This window comes from Pectinophora gossypiella, chromosome 6, assembly GCF_024362695.1.
Source record: "Pectinophora gossypiella chromosome 6, ilPecGoss1.1, whole genome shotgun sequence".
NCBI classification, from domain to species: domain Eukaryota; kingdom Metazoa; phylum Arthropoda; class Insecta; order Lepidoptera; family Gelechiidae; genus Pectinophora; species Pectinophora gossypiella.
Window position 1 is genome coordinate 14,588,898 of NC_065409.1, and position 16,135 is coordinate 14,605,032.

The 16,135-nt window shown below is 35.8% G+C and overlaps 1 protein-coding gene across 3 annotated transcripts in view; it reads left to right on the forward strand.

Annotated features, from left to right (window-relative positions):
* Positions 1 to 16,135, forward strand: part of LOC126367745 (NAD(+) hydrolase sarm1) — a 98,938-nt gene that overhangs the window by 57,682 nt on the left and 25,121 nt on the right. Inside the window, exon 2 of one of the 3 annotated variants that reach the window (XM_050011456.1) lies at positions 7,062 to 7,121. The exons of the other annotated variants lie outside the window; for them this stretch is intronic. Coding sequence (XP_049867413.1) covers positions 7,062 to 7,121 — 60 coding nt within the window. The remainder of the gene's footprint in view (positions 1 to 7,061; positions 7,122 to 16,135) is intronic. 3 annotated transcript variants of the gene reach the window in all.

The window sequence follows — 16,135 nt, forward strand, 5'->3', positions numbered from 1 at the left end:
CGAAGGCATATAATTTATATTTAATAGAATCTAAAACATTATTCTCAATATTACTTATTCAACGTAGCTTGCGAATTGATGGTCATATAATTGAAAAATTATAATTAACGCATATTTGTTTCCTGCTTTGATTATTTGAATTGAACTTATTCTTGGAAGTCACTTTTAAGACCTTTTGATGGCATTATAATGAGAGAAATATTTTCGGCGAAACGTTTGCCATATTTGGGTAATTGGTTCAAGAAGATTATACGCAATTTGATTGCAAATAAGTGTAATGGTACTAGTCCAAACAAATTAGACTGATTATTTGAAATCTATAGAGCATCAAGCGATAATTGGCTTGTGGTGTTTACAAATTTCATAGTTTTCAGTAGCTTTATATATCTTTTGTTGTTGCGTTTATTTGACTCAATACAGGATCAAATTACAATAAGAGAGAAAGAAAGATTTTAGTTGTACTCAGAGTACGTAGTTCAAGCGTAAGTATAGACAAAAAATAAAATTATGATTATTATTGTAAATTATAATATAAGTGACATTATCTATTTCTGACACGAATAACACGTACCTATACTAAGTATCAAATGCAGTCGAAACCATCAGCATTAAAATACGAGTACTGCGCAACATACAACAGAAAACATAAACACAAAAATCAACACACTGTATTTAAAATTTCTCACACTAGCATATCAAATACACGCCATGACAGTTCAATTAAGAATTATGAAATCTGTCAAACAAACATGATAGATGAGATGTCAATCTGCGCAGACGACCATAGTGTCAACTAAGGGCAATCAGATAAATAAGTCGTTAAAATTGTGACATGTCTAGTTACTGAAGTAGAATACAATGACGGGTAGTAAAGATGTGAAGGAAAATGAAAAATAGTTAAGGTAATCAACGATTTTAAAGATCAGAAGCCGTATAAATACTATACATATCCTACTTAAGAATAGTTACAAGAAGCTTTAATATGCATATCAATACAGGACTGTTATTGGTATTGAATATATTATTATAACAAAAAGCTAAAAGGCTTGTTACTTAAAAGCACATTATCCTACCTATTACACGTCTAAGAACTTCAAAATCTGACTTAACACTAAGAAATGACTACAAATGAGTAATAAATAATAATAAAAACACGACATGAATAATAAAATAACTGGGAACTTGTACCATTGAGGAAACGCATCCTTTCCTATTAAAGATAATAATAGCATACAACATTTGCATTAAGGAAGCATTATAATATAAAAACAGGAAAGATATATCGCGAGTCATTATAAAATTCACGTTTCGCAAATCAAGTTTCTGTTTAAATCCTTAACAGGTGAGAAGTACAAAAGTCCTGCTTTTCATATTCAAGAGTTAAAAAATTTAGTTTTTTGAGTTTTAATTCTTTTTTTTACCACAAAATAACTGTAGTAGAAATATATATTTTTAACGATAAACATTTTTGTGGAAAACGGCGCCTAAGATCGACAGTAATGAACAATAATTACCAGCCGATGATTACAACAAAAAAGGTACAGAATCCGGTCTGACTATAGGTGCTATTGGGAAAAACATGAGTTATTTGTTGCTTCACCAGCCTTAACGGAACTAGCAGGTAGGTTACGTAAAAAGTAAAAAATCCACGAGCAATCTCACAAACTTGTTGGTAGCTTAAGATTTCAACACAAACGTTGACGCATCGGAAATTGCTAGCCCTTTGGAAAAAATGCAGCTTGGACATTCCACTTTACTGATAGTACCGATCGTCGTGGAGATCCTTGGGGGAGGCCTATGCCCAGCAGTGGGCGCCATACGGCTGATGATGATGATGATAGTATTGATGGTCCAAACAAGTAACATGCATAGATAACTAGGTTAGATATTTCGAAGCTAGTAAATGGTCATTGTTATGTGAAGCTATTGAACAAAACAATATAAAAGAACTACCGGTTCCGGGAAAAGAACTTGGTTTTGTAAAAGAGTTATAATATAGTATTCAATAACCAAAAACTATGGCCATCAACCTAATTTTTTTCGCACAGTTAAGCCTCATTCCTTTCCGTTTCATTGACCTAAAACAAATGCGCATCTCTCCGTTGATTGGTCATATGTCTCGCTAAATGGATGGTCCGGCGCATCGCAGGCGCACCTCCGAGTGTGGACAATGGGTTCGCATGGGAACTCAATGCAGGAGGCATGTCAGGATCCAAAGGAACGCATTCCTGATGCGTGCGTCAATAACCTGTATCGACCACGTGCTTATACTTAGTCATTGACCGGTATTTTTGAAGAGTACATTTTGAAAGTAATGGTTAGTTGCTATTTGGTGTTCAGGATACGCACGGATGTAGTAAATTCGGAGTGGAATGCCGAACAAGTCAGAAAAAACTATACGCTTCATAAAAACATCAAAATAAATCAATGATCAACACGTGCAAGATTGCTTTCGTCGTGTTTATCTGATAGCCAACGATTGATTGAACGTTCAACAAGCGCGAAAAAGTTCTAAGTCCTCTTTAATGAATCTATGTACGATACATTGACACTTGATGCAAGTCTCAGTAGCGTTCCAGTCATTCAACGGACATGGGTTTATCCATCCTTCAATTAAGGAGGAAATGCGGGCGAAATTGCTAGCGGAGAGTTGCTTTCACTGCAAAGTATTTGTCATCGACAGTTCTCAATAGATCCTTATCGTATGAATTATTTGTATTCTGATGTAATGAATGAAACATAGTTAGCTCGACCATTACAGACGGTGTTACGGCTCACCATCAATCACGTTGGTCTAACAGAAAGCTCGGTGAGGTGTGGGTACTTAGTTCAGCTTATGATGGATGTAACACCTGTGACTACCCCAATCGGGATATAGTCGCAAGCTCAAGTTACGTTATAAATTCATGATAATTTATTCATTCATTATTTTTTATTTAGAGTTATTCATGACAGTGTTGTTATTTTTCCCTGCCTATTTACTTTGAATCTTAGGGTACCTATATGTAGCTGAAATGATTTAGATATTTATTGGGTTAGCTTGCTCCAACTTACGCTGCGTTGCCACTCGTCTCAGTAATATTATAGCCAAACGCAAAATTATTTTCAACAAAAAAGAAATAACAGCACATAGTTACTTCACCGGGAATTCCTTTAAAATATGCGGACCATAAAAACTTGGTTGCAGGAATGCGGGAATTGCATTGTAACTGAACGGCACCAGTCATAAACCAGTTCTGACCACGTGGTCTGCTGGTTCGTTTGTTCATCTGGATTCTGATAAAACTCTGGACGCTATGTTTTTGAAAATAACGATCATTTAGAAAAAAAAGCTGAAATGTACCTACAAAAACCTATATTCTATTTTGAGAAATTTCTAGAATAGACAAATAAAGATAGACAGAAATCCAAACGTACTTTTTTATCGACACAATCGCAGCGGAAATCTCAAGATATACTTACACGCGAAACTGAAGAAACATACTATTATAAAAATATAAAAACATTTCACTCTTATTTCGATAAGCCTATCGCAAACCAAAGTCCTAGAAATAATTGACAGAAACAATCTTGAGTTATGTTATCGTATTAGAGGAAACAAAATGTAAAATGTGCTTAATTCTGTTAATTAGTTTATTACTAATTATTTGGTCACATCACTAATTTAAGAGCCACGCTCTTGTCAGTGTAGCATTCTCCATGCTACTTTTTAGGGAAAAATAGGGCAGTGGTTACCTCTTGCCTTCCACCCCGCATTACTCTGTCTACGTATCTTATTTGGTCTCTATTCGTAATTATTTTGATCTTTCAAACGTTCTATCAGTTCAAACAGGATCGTCCGTAACCCAAATCCGAATTCCGTAAGGATATATGTAGCATTTCAAATCACAGCAGGTAAAAGCAGGAAGACGCTCCATTCACACAATATATTCCAAGTGGACTTTCCTCTAAGGAAGCGGTCGGTAGGCACCGAAAATAGAACTTCCGTTCTCGAGTTAAGTAGGATGCCACAAACGCCCGCCGCTCGCTTCCGCTGCCTACTGTGTCTGGTCAGTTATTGAGTTTATGGCCCTTACACGATGCAAGTACTGTAGCCAGTAACTGGAGCGAGTCGCTGCGATTTCGTAAATCGAAAACATGGTATAAGGTTTTTTTTATTAGGCACATCTCTTGTCGGTGAACCATTTGTATCCCAAACAGAGAGAAGAAGCTTGTATCCAGCAGCGGGTACAGGCTGAGAAGATAGATAGATCCAAAACAGATTCTTTTATTATTTGAAATTGAAAAAATACAAAAAGGAAAATAAGCAAGTTTAGGTTAGGCGACGGAGATGATGATGACCGAAAAAATACAATTATAACTGCTTTATCTCTACCAAGACTCGCAAATTGATGTGATGACCATGGTGATCTGTGTTGGAGAACATTAAATAATGGATAAAATATCTGACGGTCGCAATGTCTAAGCAAAGGTTTCAAAGAAAGACTCGAAGGCGTCAATGGGTGTGGACTAGACGCCACCTTGAATTTCTCAAACGTTATTCGAAGCTATGCATTACAATATGATACTTATGCTTCTGTCTCAAGTAAATAAATTAACATAACATAATAACGTATTCAATAATATTAGTTATTTTATAGTAGCATAAACTTAAGAAACTTTGGCTCTTTAGTCTCCATTCGCCACTTTCATAATACAGTAGATAGTAGATTCTGTATTAGAAAATAGCGGAGTTTATGACGAAGTATTCTTCTGTTCTTTTTGCGATTTTACACATACACATAAACACACGCCAGTAATTTAAAAAAAAATTGAGTATTTTCTAGTATTGTGATACTTTATTGTATAAACTACTTGCTCTAGTTACAAGCATCGTCTACAATAACCCTAACACACTTATAACTGCATTGCGCCCACGCAGCATCTTGGCTGAATCAAATTGCTTTACAAACGCTGCTTAATAAGGACAGCTTTATGATACTTCTATGACAATTAAGGTTATCTCCGTACCTATTAATACTATTAATAGTGGTGTTTGTTATTTTGCGTCGTATAGATTTGATTATTTATGATTAGGTAGCGTACTTACGTACTTAGTTTAATTTGTGTTTGAATAATGTCGCTAAATAATTTACTATTTTGCTAGACAGATCTGTAAAAGGAATTGGATAGGTATCAGAATTTCCAGCAGTTTTAACTATCCTGTTTTACATTTTTATCTTTAATCAAATGCATTTCATTACCGTTCCGCTTAAAGCTTTGAAAAATATTCATCTGAAACGCCAAAATAAGAAAGCGTTTGTGCCATCTAGAACACGGTTCACGGTTCTTATGGTTGTCTGGAAGAAATCGCTTTAAGCGATAAGGCCGCCATTTGCCATGTACTTAGTTAAGAGACTTTTTGTAATCATTTATTTTTATTTTGGTGCAATAAAGTGTATTTGTATTGTATTGGTTCTCGGAATCAATTGTCGATTCAGCTTCATCTTATTTACATGAACCAAATACACCTGTTTGGAGAAAACCAACTTAAATTGTCTTTCTTAAAAAGCATTAGCCTCTTTAAAAACTTGAATTAAGATTTTCTTTTGAGATATTTTTTTTAGTGTCACCAATATTGGACACTAACACGACACAACAACAGATGGGTTGGCTTTTTAGGGCGATGAGATGATGCGTTCTGCACAAAATGAACAAATTATGCTTTTGGATGAGGAAAGCTGAAATCTAAAGGTATCAGTTTGTAAGCTGATGTTGTGAACTAAAAACAAAGAGGAAGTAGAAGTAATTCAACTGCATATAAGATAAACCTTGTAAGTAGTTACATTGATATGAATCAAACTACATGACAAAGGACATTATAATAACATGGTACACCTATTTTTTTGCATATAAACAGTGCCAGGTAAAAGAACGGCACAAGCCTGACTCATAATTTCACAAATATTTTTATGAGTCACAAGATACATATTATATGACATATCGTTCGGCCCCCTTGTACAGTGACATAAGACAATAATTCATCGTAACCAGATCTGATTATAACCGTATTAACACCATTTTACTTCCAAAAATATTTTTTTACCAGGGTCGAGTAATACTGACTCAAATCTTCAGAAATTATGTCACTTTCTGATTTACTTGGGGGTCAAAAAACTACGGTATTCGAAAGACAAACAATAGTGAAAGTAGCAACAATAAGGAAAATATTTCAAATTCCATCCTTATCGTCTGAAGATAGCATTGATATTGATCTAACAATAAACTAAGGAGAAATTTCCATGTTTATTATTCAAAGAAACACTAAAGATCTCGTGGCTAAAAACAACAACACACTTAAAGAATTTCACATGACCATAGAGTCGGAAATCTTAAAAGGTGTACAACCAGAACTAGGCAAGATAATAGAGGTACCGATAGAAAATTATCTGACAGATATAGGTAGAAATATTCCGGAAACTACATAACATACATTTGTTATCAGAAGAACGTTAACTTATCTGATAGTAAACAAGGGACCTTTAGTGCTGCGTCTAATGTCGATATCTTTGACATAGGCTATGATGGAAAACTTTATCAGGCTTAATTTGTCGGATTGTAAACTCCACCTGCAATTTATTATGAATGGATGATATTCACATAAAAATGAATACTGCTCTTTGTTTTGGCGTTAGCAATCTGGGTTTTCCATTTACATCTATGTGAAGCAAATGTGTTCTTAATTGCAAGTAATTTTAACTATCATTTTAAAAACTAAACACGTACATCTAGAATACGTTTAGTATAATTATACTTAAGTATATAAAAACAACTGTTGTTTTGATCGTTTCCTTATCGTCATCAAGCCAATTCAATTGGTCGCTGGTAGGTCTAGAAGCATCTGATTCCTATGTTATTACTTTTGTATTATCTTTATCACCTAGCGTTTATATACCTGCTTCCCTTCTTACCTTCATATATTCTTATCCGGATTTTAACTTTCAACTCGATGTATATTTTAAAATGTTGTTTTGTGATTGCTAAAAGTATTGTTTTTAATATTTTTTTCCTTTTTTTCTCAGGTACGTTCGGAAGAGTGCCTAGTAATCCAGGACAAAACTTCAAAGCCTGCACGATGGGGGGTATGTTTCGCATGCTACTAAGGTGGTGGGTAGAAAAGTGGGGGCTCATTCAGGTGCAAATTTTCTTTTAAATTAAACGTCTTCACTGTTAAAGATGTCTTGTTTATTCTCTTTGTTACCCTTTTCATTTAAATCTTTTCCAAATTATCAAAGCAAATACAAACTTTTTTAACGATTAGAAAACAAACTGTACTGAATGAGTCTCCATTTTTAATTTTACACCTAAATTCTATTTTTAACAAGTACAAAAGTCATGGTAAATATGAACAACAAACAAATGTAATAGAAGTACCTAATCACGAAATAAATTAAAAATTTGCATGAAATTAAAAACAATAGCCCAACAACGATAACCCTTATAACCCTAACACCAACAACCCTGACACCAGAGTTGATGAGATCAGTCATTGATCTCACAACCAATACGACAGAAGAGCAACGATTAGAGCCCTTTTAATTGATTTCAACTTGGTACGACTTCATCTTGTACTTCTTCCTACTGATTTTCCTTGGATATCATAAGCGAATAATAATAGCGATACGCTTAAATTGCAAAATACGTTTTCAAATACATGGTATCGTATAACCGTAGTATGGCGTCCACAATCAACTTTTGCATGATTCATGTAAATCCTAATGTAGCATGTATTAATCTGGATTTCTTACGGTCTGGTGCATGAATCGAACCTAATCTAGATACTTTTACCACAGGCGCAGTAAATCTTTGTTATTACTAACATTGAATAAAATATTTAAATACTAGCATTTCTCCGGTACGGACCCAATTCAATGATGTTCGAATTCATGTTTGGATCATAAAATGATTATCACGTGCTCAGCGGTTAGGATAACTGCGTGCGTAAACCCAAATTCCCGAGAAGTGCGCTTCGGATGTACCTATGTGTTGTGTGCTATGCGTTGGGCTGGTGTTCCCTTCGCGGGTTGGAAGATCAGACAGTAGATAAGCAGACCCCATGAAAAAGTAATAACGTTAGGGAATTTAAGATTACCCATTGGAAACTATCTAGTAAAGGGTCATCGCACTTGGTATACAATTAAATTTAAAAAAAAAATACTCTTCGAAAGATAAAAAACAAAGAACACACAAAAAAGAAAGAAAATTTATTTGAAAGCATGTACTAATATAGATACAGAGACAAATTACAGACAAATAAAGGAGACACAAGAAACAGCAATAAATACTACTAAAGTACTCAAAACTGTATCTCTCCAGTTCTCTACTCAGCTAGCCAGCGATGTGGCTCGACTTTGTTAATTACAAATAATTTCAGCCATTCCGACTTATTTTAAAATAACTAGTTATGTTGGAGGTTTGGCGATGAGTAACGTTAAGTATAGTGTTGTGTACATAACATGTAGAGCGACGTCACTGCGCACACACACTTGCGCACGCGCACCACAATAGAACGCTTTCTGCTGTCTATTGTCATGCTAAATTGTAATAGCATGAAGGAGGTTGAAGCTATACTTAACTATAATTACAATTGTATGTAGGTGCTGTGTTTTTATTTTCCGTTGTGTTTTGCGTTTACGTATAGCATAAGGTTTTTCCATTTCTGTATGATATTGTTTATCGTACAATAAATGAGTTCGATATTTATACCATAATTCATTGCCATCATCAAAAGCACTGCCGTCAATATCAAATTGTAGCGATGGCGTATTCTAAAGTCAACAACGTGACTATGTATTTCACGAGGAACAAAAATATGAATTTAAGGTCTTACGACCTACATCATCATCCACCTGCCCTTGTCCCACTCTAGGTGGGGTCGGCACAACATGTATTCCTCTTCCATTCTTTAAGGTCGTTGGGCCTAGAAAGATACCCTTTAAAATCTAAATTCCATTGATTAACTATTGTGTCTGGAAATCCGATCCTGACCAGGATAATCAATTCAAAACCTCAATCAATGTTTTAACAATTACTTATTTGCTCAATGAAATTGAACTCTGGACGACAGATAAGATAAGATGCTTACCAACTGAATAAATCATTCAGCTTACTCCAAATTGCAATATTAATAAAGGTCACTTTATCTGAAGATTATTTCTGCCAGTGAACGCTAAACATAAAATAAAGACAATTTGTCATTTCGCACACGACAAAGTCTGATAAATCCGCGGTAATATCCCATGTTTGTTTTCTTTAGTTCGCGAGTCAAATCCAGTGCGATTAGAGCATACAAGCCACAGCTTGACACATGTTCTGCAAACATAATCTTGTAAACGTCTCGAGACATCCGTGTACACGCTAATACCCGCCTTCCTCTAACACCTAATATCTAGATTTTATCTCGAGCAAATAACCAACAATGTGAAGATACAAGACTTGTTTACGAAAACCTTGGACATGGTACTCACTTTCAGGTTTTAGTTGGTGAATTGAATAAGGGAGAGGTCGATTAACATTGGACTTTCTGGTTTCCTTGACACGCTGTCCGCTGTCTTCTATATGTTGGACAAATTGTTAGTTACTAAGCCGCTGGCGTTAATACTGAGTTTCATAATAAAGAGCAAGCCTTGTTTGTATCAAAATGTGACACACACTATTAGTAGTATAAAATTCTTGAAAGCCATCTAAGTTCCGCGCACCTAGGAAAGCTAAGATTACATAATAAATGACTAGTCATTCGCTAAAAATATCAAGTCTTGTTGTTATAGACGACATGGAGCATGTCGGACGACGCTCAGTGGGTAGGCCCGCTACAAGATGGACCGACGATCTGGTGAAGGTCGCGGGAAGCCGCTGGATGCGGGCAGCGCAGGACCGATTGTCGTGGAGATCCTTGGGGGAGGCCTATGCCCAGCAGTGGGCGTCGTACGGCTGATGATGATGTTGTTATAGACGTATCTAATCAATATAAAATGGACATCAACATTTATTATATCTATCTCTCCTACACAACTGCTAGATATATGCATTCTTCCCTCTATCTTACGTAATATTTATGATTGACTAATCATTTTGCAAAGTCTTCCAGGAACTTAGTGACATTTAGATTTGGCGCTCAAAACCTTGGTTTACATTTGATAAAAAGAATAAAAGCGAGAGTGTAGTCGAATAAAAAGTGTGAGATTGATATTAGGTCACCTTATGTCAATTGTTTTCCATAATCGTTTGCAACTTGGCTAAGGCCTTTTATTGTTAAAAATAAATAATTATTGCACCACGTTGCACCAGTCATAAAGGATTATCAGTATTATTCACCGTTTTCGCGCCCACGCCATTTTCTTCAACCATGATTCAATCAAAACATTTAACAAATGTTCCATGTGCCATAATATCATCTTTTTTTCTGCAATTTACTTACTGTCAAAGTCTCGACCCACGTGGACCAGTCTACAAATTAGGATGCTCAAATAGCATGTTATTTACTTCGTCATCAAAAATCATCGGAATCATGTAACCAAACTTGTCATTATTACCATTGATTGGAGTGACTTCATCCATAGCTTTTTTGTGAAATATTTTTCCGAGTCGGTCAAAACTTGAAATTGTCCGATCAGTTGGCCGACCAATCTATGTGACTCACTATTTAAATAAAGATTGTATCGCCATCGGAATGTGCATATCAATGGAATGCAAATTCTTACAAATAAACAAACACATTTTCTGGTTTAAGTATTTGATAACATATCTTGATTTCATTCAAATTGTAAAGCGTATATACGTATAAATCTAAGCTATTCTTTTCGAAGTTTTCGAGATGATTTATACAATGTCTAGTATTTTTATTATAGTGCAGTCCAGCGCTATAATAAAAAAAAGTAACTAGTACTTGATTAGGTAGGTACAATTGTTCTCAAGAAAGAAAATAACACAAGGAAAAAGTCAACAAAAAATATTTACAGAACTATCGCCAGAAAGTTATCAACGCGCGTGCGTGAAAGTCTAACAAAAGGTAGAACAGGATGTAGCGTCTGAGTCATGGTTGGTTGTAATCAGCGCACGCGCAGGTAACCATCTAATATATGCCGTAATAGTGTGTGCATATAGTGTGATAAGCCACGTGAATGAACAATGAGTCAGCAGCGTTTCAACTAATCCCCGCCTCAAATTGTCTATTTGGTGAAAAAATAAAAGAAAGGAATAATAGCAGAGCATAATATAACATCTTCTCTAAACCGGCGTGCGTGTAAGAAACCATTAAGGAAGCAAGAGAAGTGTGCCAGGATAGAAGCAAACGGAATTCCATACGAGCCCAGGTGGGAAATAGGCGTGAGTTTATGTATGTATGTAATATAACACAAAGGCACGTCTGAAAGTTTGTAAGGATGGGCAGTCAATAATAATACAATCCGCTGGCACCAATGGCATTAAGACGAATTATGATAATAGCAGAGTATGCAAAGTAGAGACAGTGTTAAAATCATAAGTTTTTTGTTTGCAATTTAGAAACGATGCAATAATGGTATTGGATAGAAAACTAGTGCCAGTCAATGAATTATAAAAGAGTCCAAAATGATCAAATAACGATTGGAAGAATATAAAGAAAATTATGCCATTCAATGAAATTCATCATCATCATCAGCCCATTAACGTCCCCACTGCTGGGGCACGGGCCTTGCCTATGGATGGATAGGGCCTTAAACCATCACGCGGGCCCAGTGCGGATTGATGGTTATTAACGACTGCTAATGCAGCCGGGACCAACGGCTTAACGTGCCTTCCGAAGCACGGAGGAGCTCGAGATGAAAACTTTTTTTTGTAGTCACATCCTATGACCGGCCTTTGCGAAAGTTGCTTTACTTCAACAATCGCAGACCGAGCGCGTTTACTGCTGCGCCACCGAGCTCCTCCAAAAATTACCAAATACAAATAATAATCTACGCGTACACAAAAAAAAAATACTAAGTATTACAAAATGCAATCTTCTTAAAAGTCGTATCATAAAGTCCATAATTGACTTGCAATCTACATAATGTGTATCATGTTTTAAAAACAGATCAGGTTTATAATTAGCGATAATAGTTTTAATTGGCTATAGAATATATAGCCTAGGGTAAATGTCTCTGAGTCAGTCGATGACAATATTAACATAGTGCACAAGACCAAGAATTGTGACTCATCCATTCGCATCATAACCTCGATAGCTTTTGAATACGTTACACCATTCGACTTCTCTATCTTATCGTTGTCCAAATATTACGATTCCTAGTATTTGGCAACATTATCATGTAATTCAGGATTACGTCATTGCGTATGATTCGATATAGAGGCTGCTAATCAGCTCCCGACAACAAACACTACAGGACCCCGATACCGACCCCGCCGGCGATCTGGTTCGATTAATTTTTTCAAATATGATCCCCTGAGACGACGCCCGGAGCCGAAGCTCACGCACAACTGAGCACCCACAGGGCTGTTGTCTTAAATTTTGCACCGAGTAGAGCCCTCGGTGCTCCCCATTTGTCCGACCAAGTAGTTAATGCTATCTGCGGCAAATCTACAATATAACACGTCAAAAAAAGTCTTTGCGTCATGTTTGAGGTAATGTAAATGTAACCTGTTACTTGTTTGTTATAGATTTACAGAAATGAAACTCATTTTATTTTTTTTATTATTTTATTTATTTTGAGGGTTTGATCATCTGATGTAATTAGGAGTTTCTTTTTCTCTGCTATTGAAATCTTTGAAAAGCACAAAAACGTGTTGCCACAGCTACACGTACATAGATTCTCACGTCTCCATACTGTTATCTGTCTGCTATCATATTATCCGGTTTATGTCTTTTATTTTTATTACCGTTTCTGTTATTGACGTCTGCGTTGTTTTTATCTTTAGTTAGGCAATGAAATATAATATTAGCATTTTATTTATATTGTAGACCTTAACATTGATTTTCACTTAAAAACTTAAAAAGCAGGTTTAGTGCGATCTACTGCGAACCGGCGTGCAAGTATGAAACGATGGATGAATGTGGTTCCCCGCGGGAAATAGGCGTGAGTTTATCTATGAATCTATGTAAATATACGTACTTAAAGTAAGAAAATCTGGTTGGCACCCAAATCGGTAATGGTGTATGGCATTGTGAAGAGTATCAAAACGATTTAGGGAAAAAAGTAAATAAGACATTCAAAGACGCAAACGTTTAGCAGCGACTAGACACCAATCTATTAACGAAGTAGGTACAATTCATCAAAATATTCGTTTATTTCTATATCACTCACGTTTTGCTCTAGGTACTCGTCATCTAGTTACAAATTCCGCGTATTTACAATAAAACATATCTAATATGCGAAAATCGTTTCTAATCTTTAAATAAAATACTTGACATAACGGTCCCGGAAACAGGTTATCAACTAATAAGTATTGACGCGTAATATCGTTATCAAAGGTGACACAACTTTCCAAGTTTCCTCTGCTTGTAAACACTATTATAGTAGCGATTGCTACACGAATTCATTTATGAATGAAACGACTCACGCGTTAGTCATAGCGATGTATCCAAGAAATGGTTACGCGTGAAGTGCAGTTACTGACTCAATAGTATTATTGCTTTTTCCGATTGTGACGCTTCTATGCGTTTTCAAAATTGCGTCAATTGTTCTGGATGTTCATTCTCAGATTTTGATGACGTCATGAGTCCTACTTTGTCATGTCCTGAAATAGTGTCTAACTGCTATCTTTTTTACAAAAATTACATTGTTGAAGTTAATGTACAAGTAAATACTGTACATGTAGAGAGCAGATATTTAGCAGATATTCCCATAAAATTCTAAATCATTTATTGAACATAATTATCAAGGAAGGATTTTTAAAGAACCTCACGGCGCGCCTTGTCGAGGCATTTGGCAATCCGAGAGCTGGCAGCGTCTTTGCTGAAAGAATTAGCCTGGCCGTTTAAAGGAAGATCGCTGCCAGCATTATGGATGCTCAGCCTTAGTGCGGCGCACTAGATGAAATGATTTATTTATCTTAGCATGCGTTAAAGTTGATTATGTAAGCGTCATGTAGTTTTGAAAAAGAAATTATTTATCCACAGTCATCATAACTATCAAGGATAACCTCGTGGAAGGTCATCTTTTGCTACTTTACCTTCCTCCCTTCTAGACCAACAGCTACTAAGATACACCCATGAAAACAGATGCCGACTGGGAATTTCACACCTTGAGCTATTCGCATAATGAATGAATCACTGCTAATTTCCAACGTATGTGCTTCTTGCAATCCGATTTCACATGTGCTCAAAACGTTCATTATAGCAAAGTAAACACTGGACCAAAACAAACAAATCATCTTTTCCGAGAATCGGATGGAAATATAGTTTGTCCAGCGTGAAAACTGGGTTTTATTTGGTTTTTATAGTCGAGATATTTTGATAACAGTGAGATAAATAGGCTCTTGGAAGTCGTAGAACAACGATTTGGATTTCACATGCAGTTATGCGTAGTAATGGCTCCTACTGTAGGGGTGCTAAGATGGGTAACGGTGTCCGGGGAGTTTGAAGTAGGATGAGAATAGAATTTATAAATACATCGAATGCACTTGGAATTGAATGATATTAATGACAAAACTCGGGTTTTAAATAGTTCGGTCTTGGTAGTAACCAGAAAAGTCACTGTCCGAAATATTAAAATCAAAAGCTCACTAGTCTGGCTATAAGGCAGCCCTAGACCATAAACGCTGTGAGTTCGAAGATAGGTATACTGAGGCAACAGACGCGTCTATTTTCGAAGCTCTGTTCTTTGTGGTATAATTGCTACAAACAAATTTAGCGTTTGTAGCTTAGCAACTGTCTGTTTCAGTGTGTTAAACTCTGTTACCATTTTTACTTATATTTGTTTGTTTGTAATCACAAACGACTTCAGATGGTTTTCGTAGTTGCCTACTTAGCAAATTCTTGTCGTCAGGTCCCAACTAGTCTTTCAATGTTTAGAATTTTAATACATCTGTGTTTTCCTCTCTTCTTAGACCACTTATCTTCTCTTTTGTTTATTATCTTACCTCTTCCATATAAGTATAGTATGTACTTAATAGTATATAAAAAGTCTCTGTATTAGTAGGTTAAGGTGGAAAAAAAATAATTAAGTAGTGCCCAAAATCATCCTAGGATTAGGGATAATAGGCACTTGTCAGCTCACCACTCGGATTTGCTGCACACATAGATTTGATTCGCTTCATCAGGCATCATGAGTGTGCATGGGTGTAATTGATTCTTGTATTAATCTTATTATTTAATTTGAACCAGCTCGTTAGTAATGCTGGTTCGTTAGACCGCAGCTTCATATCTCGGATGAATAAGAGTCGCTTACTCACAAATTTAGTAAACATTAAGATTTGCTACGGCACGAGACTAATCGTGCACTCGTTAAACAACTCACTGATTTGTGGCAAGATTGTGAGTCACAAGACCGTATAATAATTTACGACTTTCAAGAAATGTATAGATTAAATGGAAAAAAACGTTTGAACAGTTACCTCTTTGTTGAATCTTCTACCTGTTTCTACTATTGTTACAAAACATATTCAACACATAGTATAGAGCTTAGTATGTCCATACATAAACTATGTAGATATGTACTTACCTAACAAAAACTTCATCTACTCTTATCTAATTTATTCGTCTGGCTTTGCACCCGCATGGCGGATTAATAATACTGGTCTTTTTAAAACATCAAGACTTACTGCTTAGTAGAACTAATTAGCATAAAACATCGCAACAGTAACATCGCGTGGAAGTAGTTATGCGTTTAACTAGTCCATTGTGGGCGTAGGTAAATAGACCACACTCAGCACATGGATTTAATAATTCTACAATACGCCAGCAATCATTAGAAATGATAAGTAACTCCGTAAAAGGAACCATCGACGATAATGACTCAATCTAAGAGCCGTAATAATTCATTTAAATCGTCAAACAGACCATGTAAATTTTGAAGAATCTGATATTTATATTCGTTTAATTATTTGTCGATGATTCGCAGTCGAGTCTGCCGCGACATTGAAAGGTCATTGACTTGACAGTCTCCCTTCCCCGGCTAAGTTT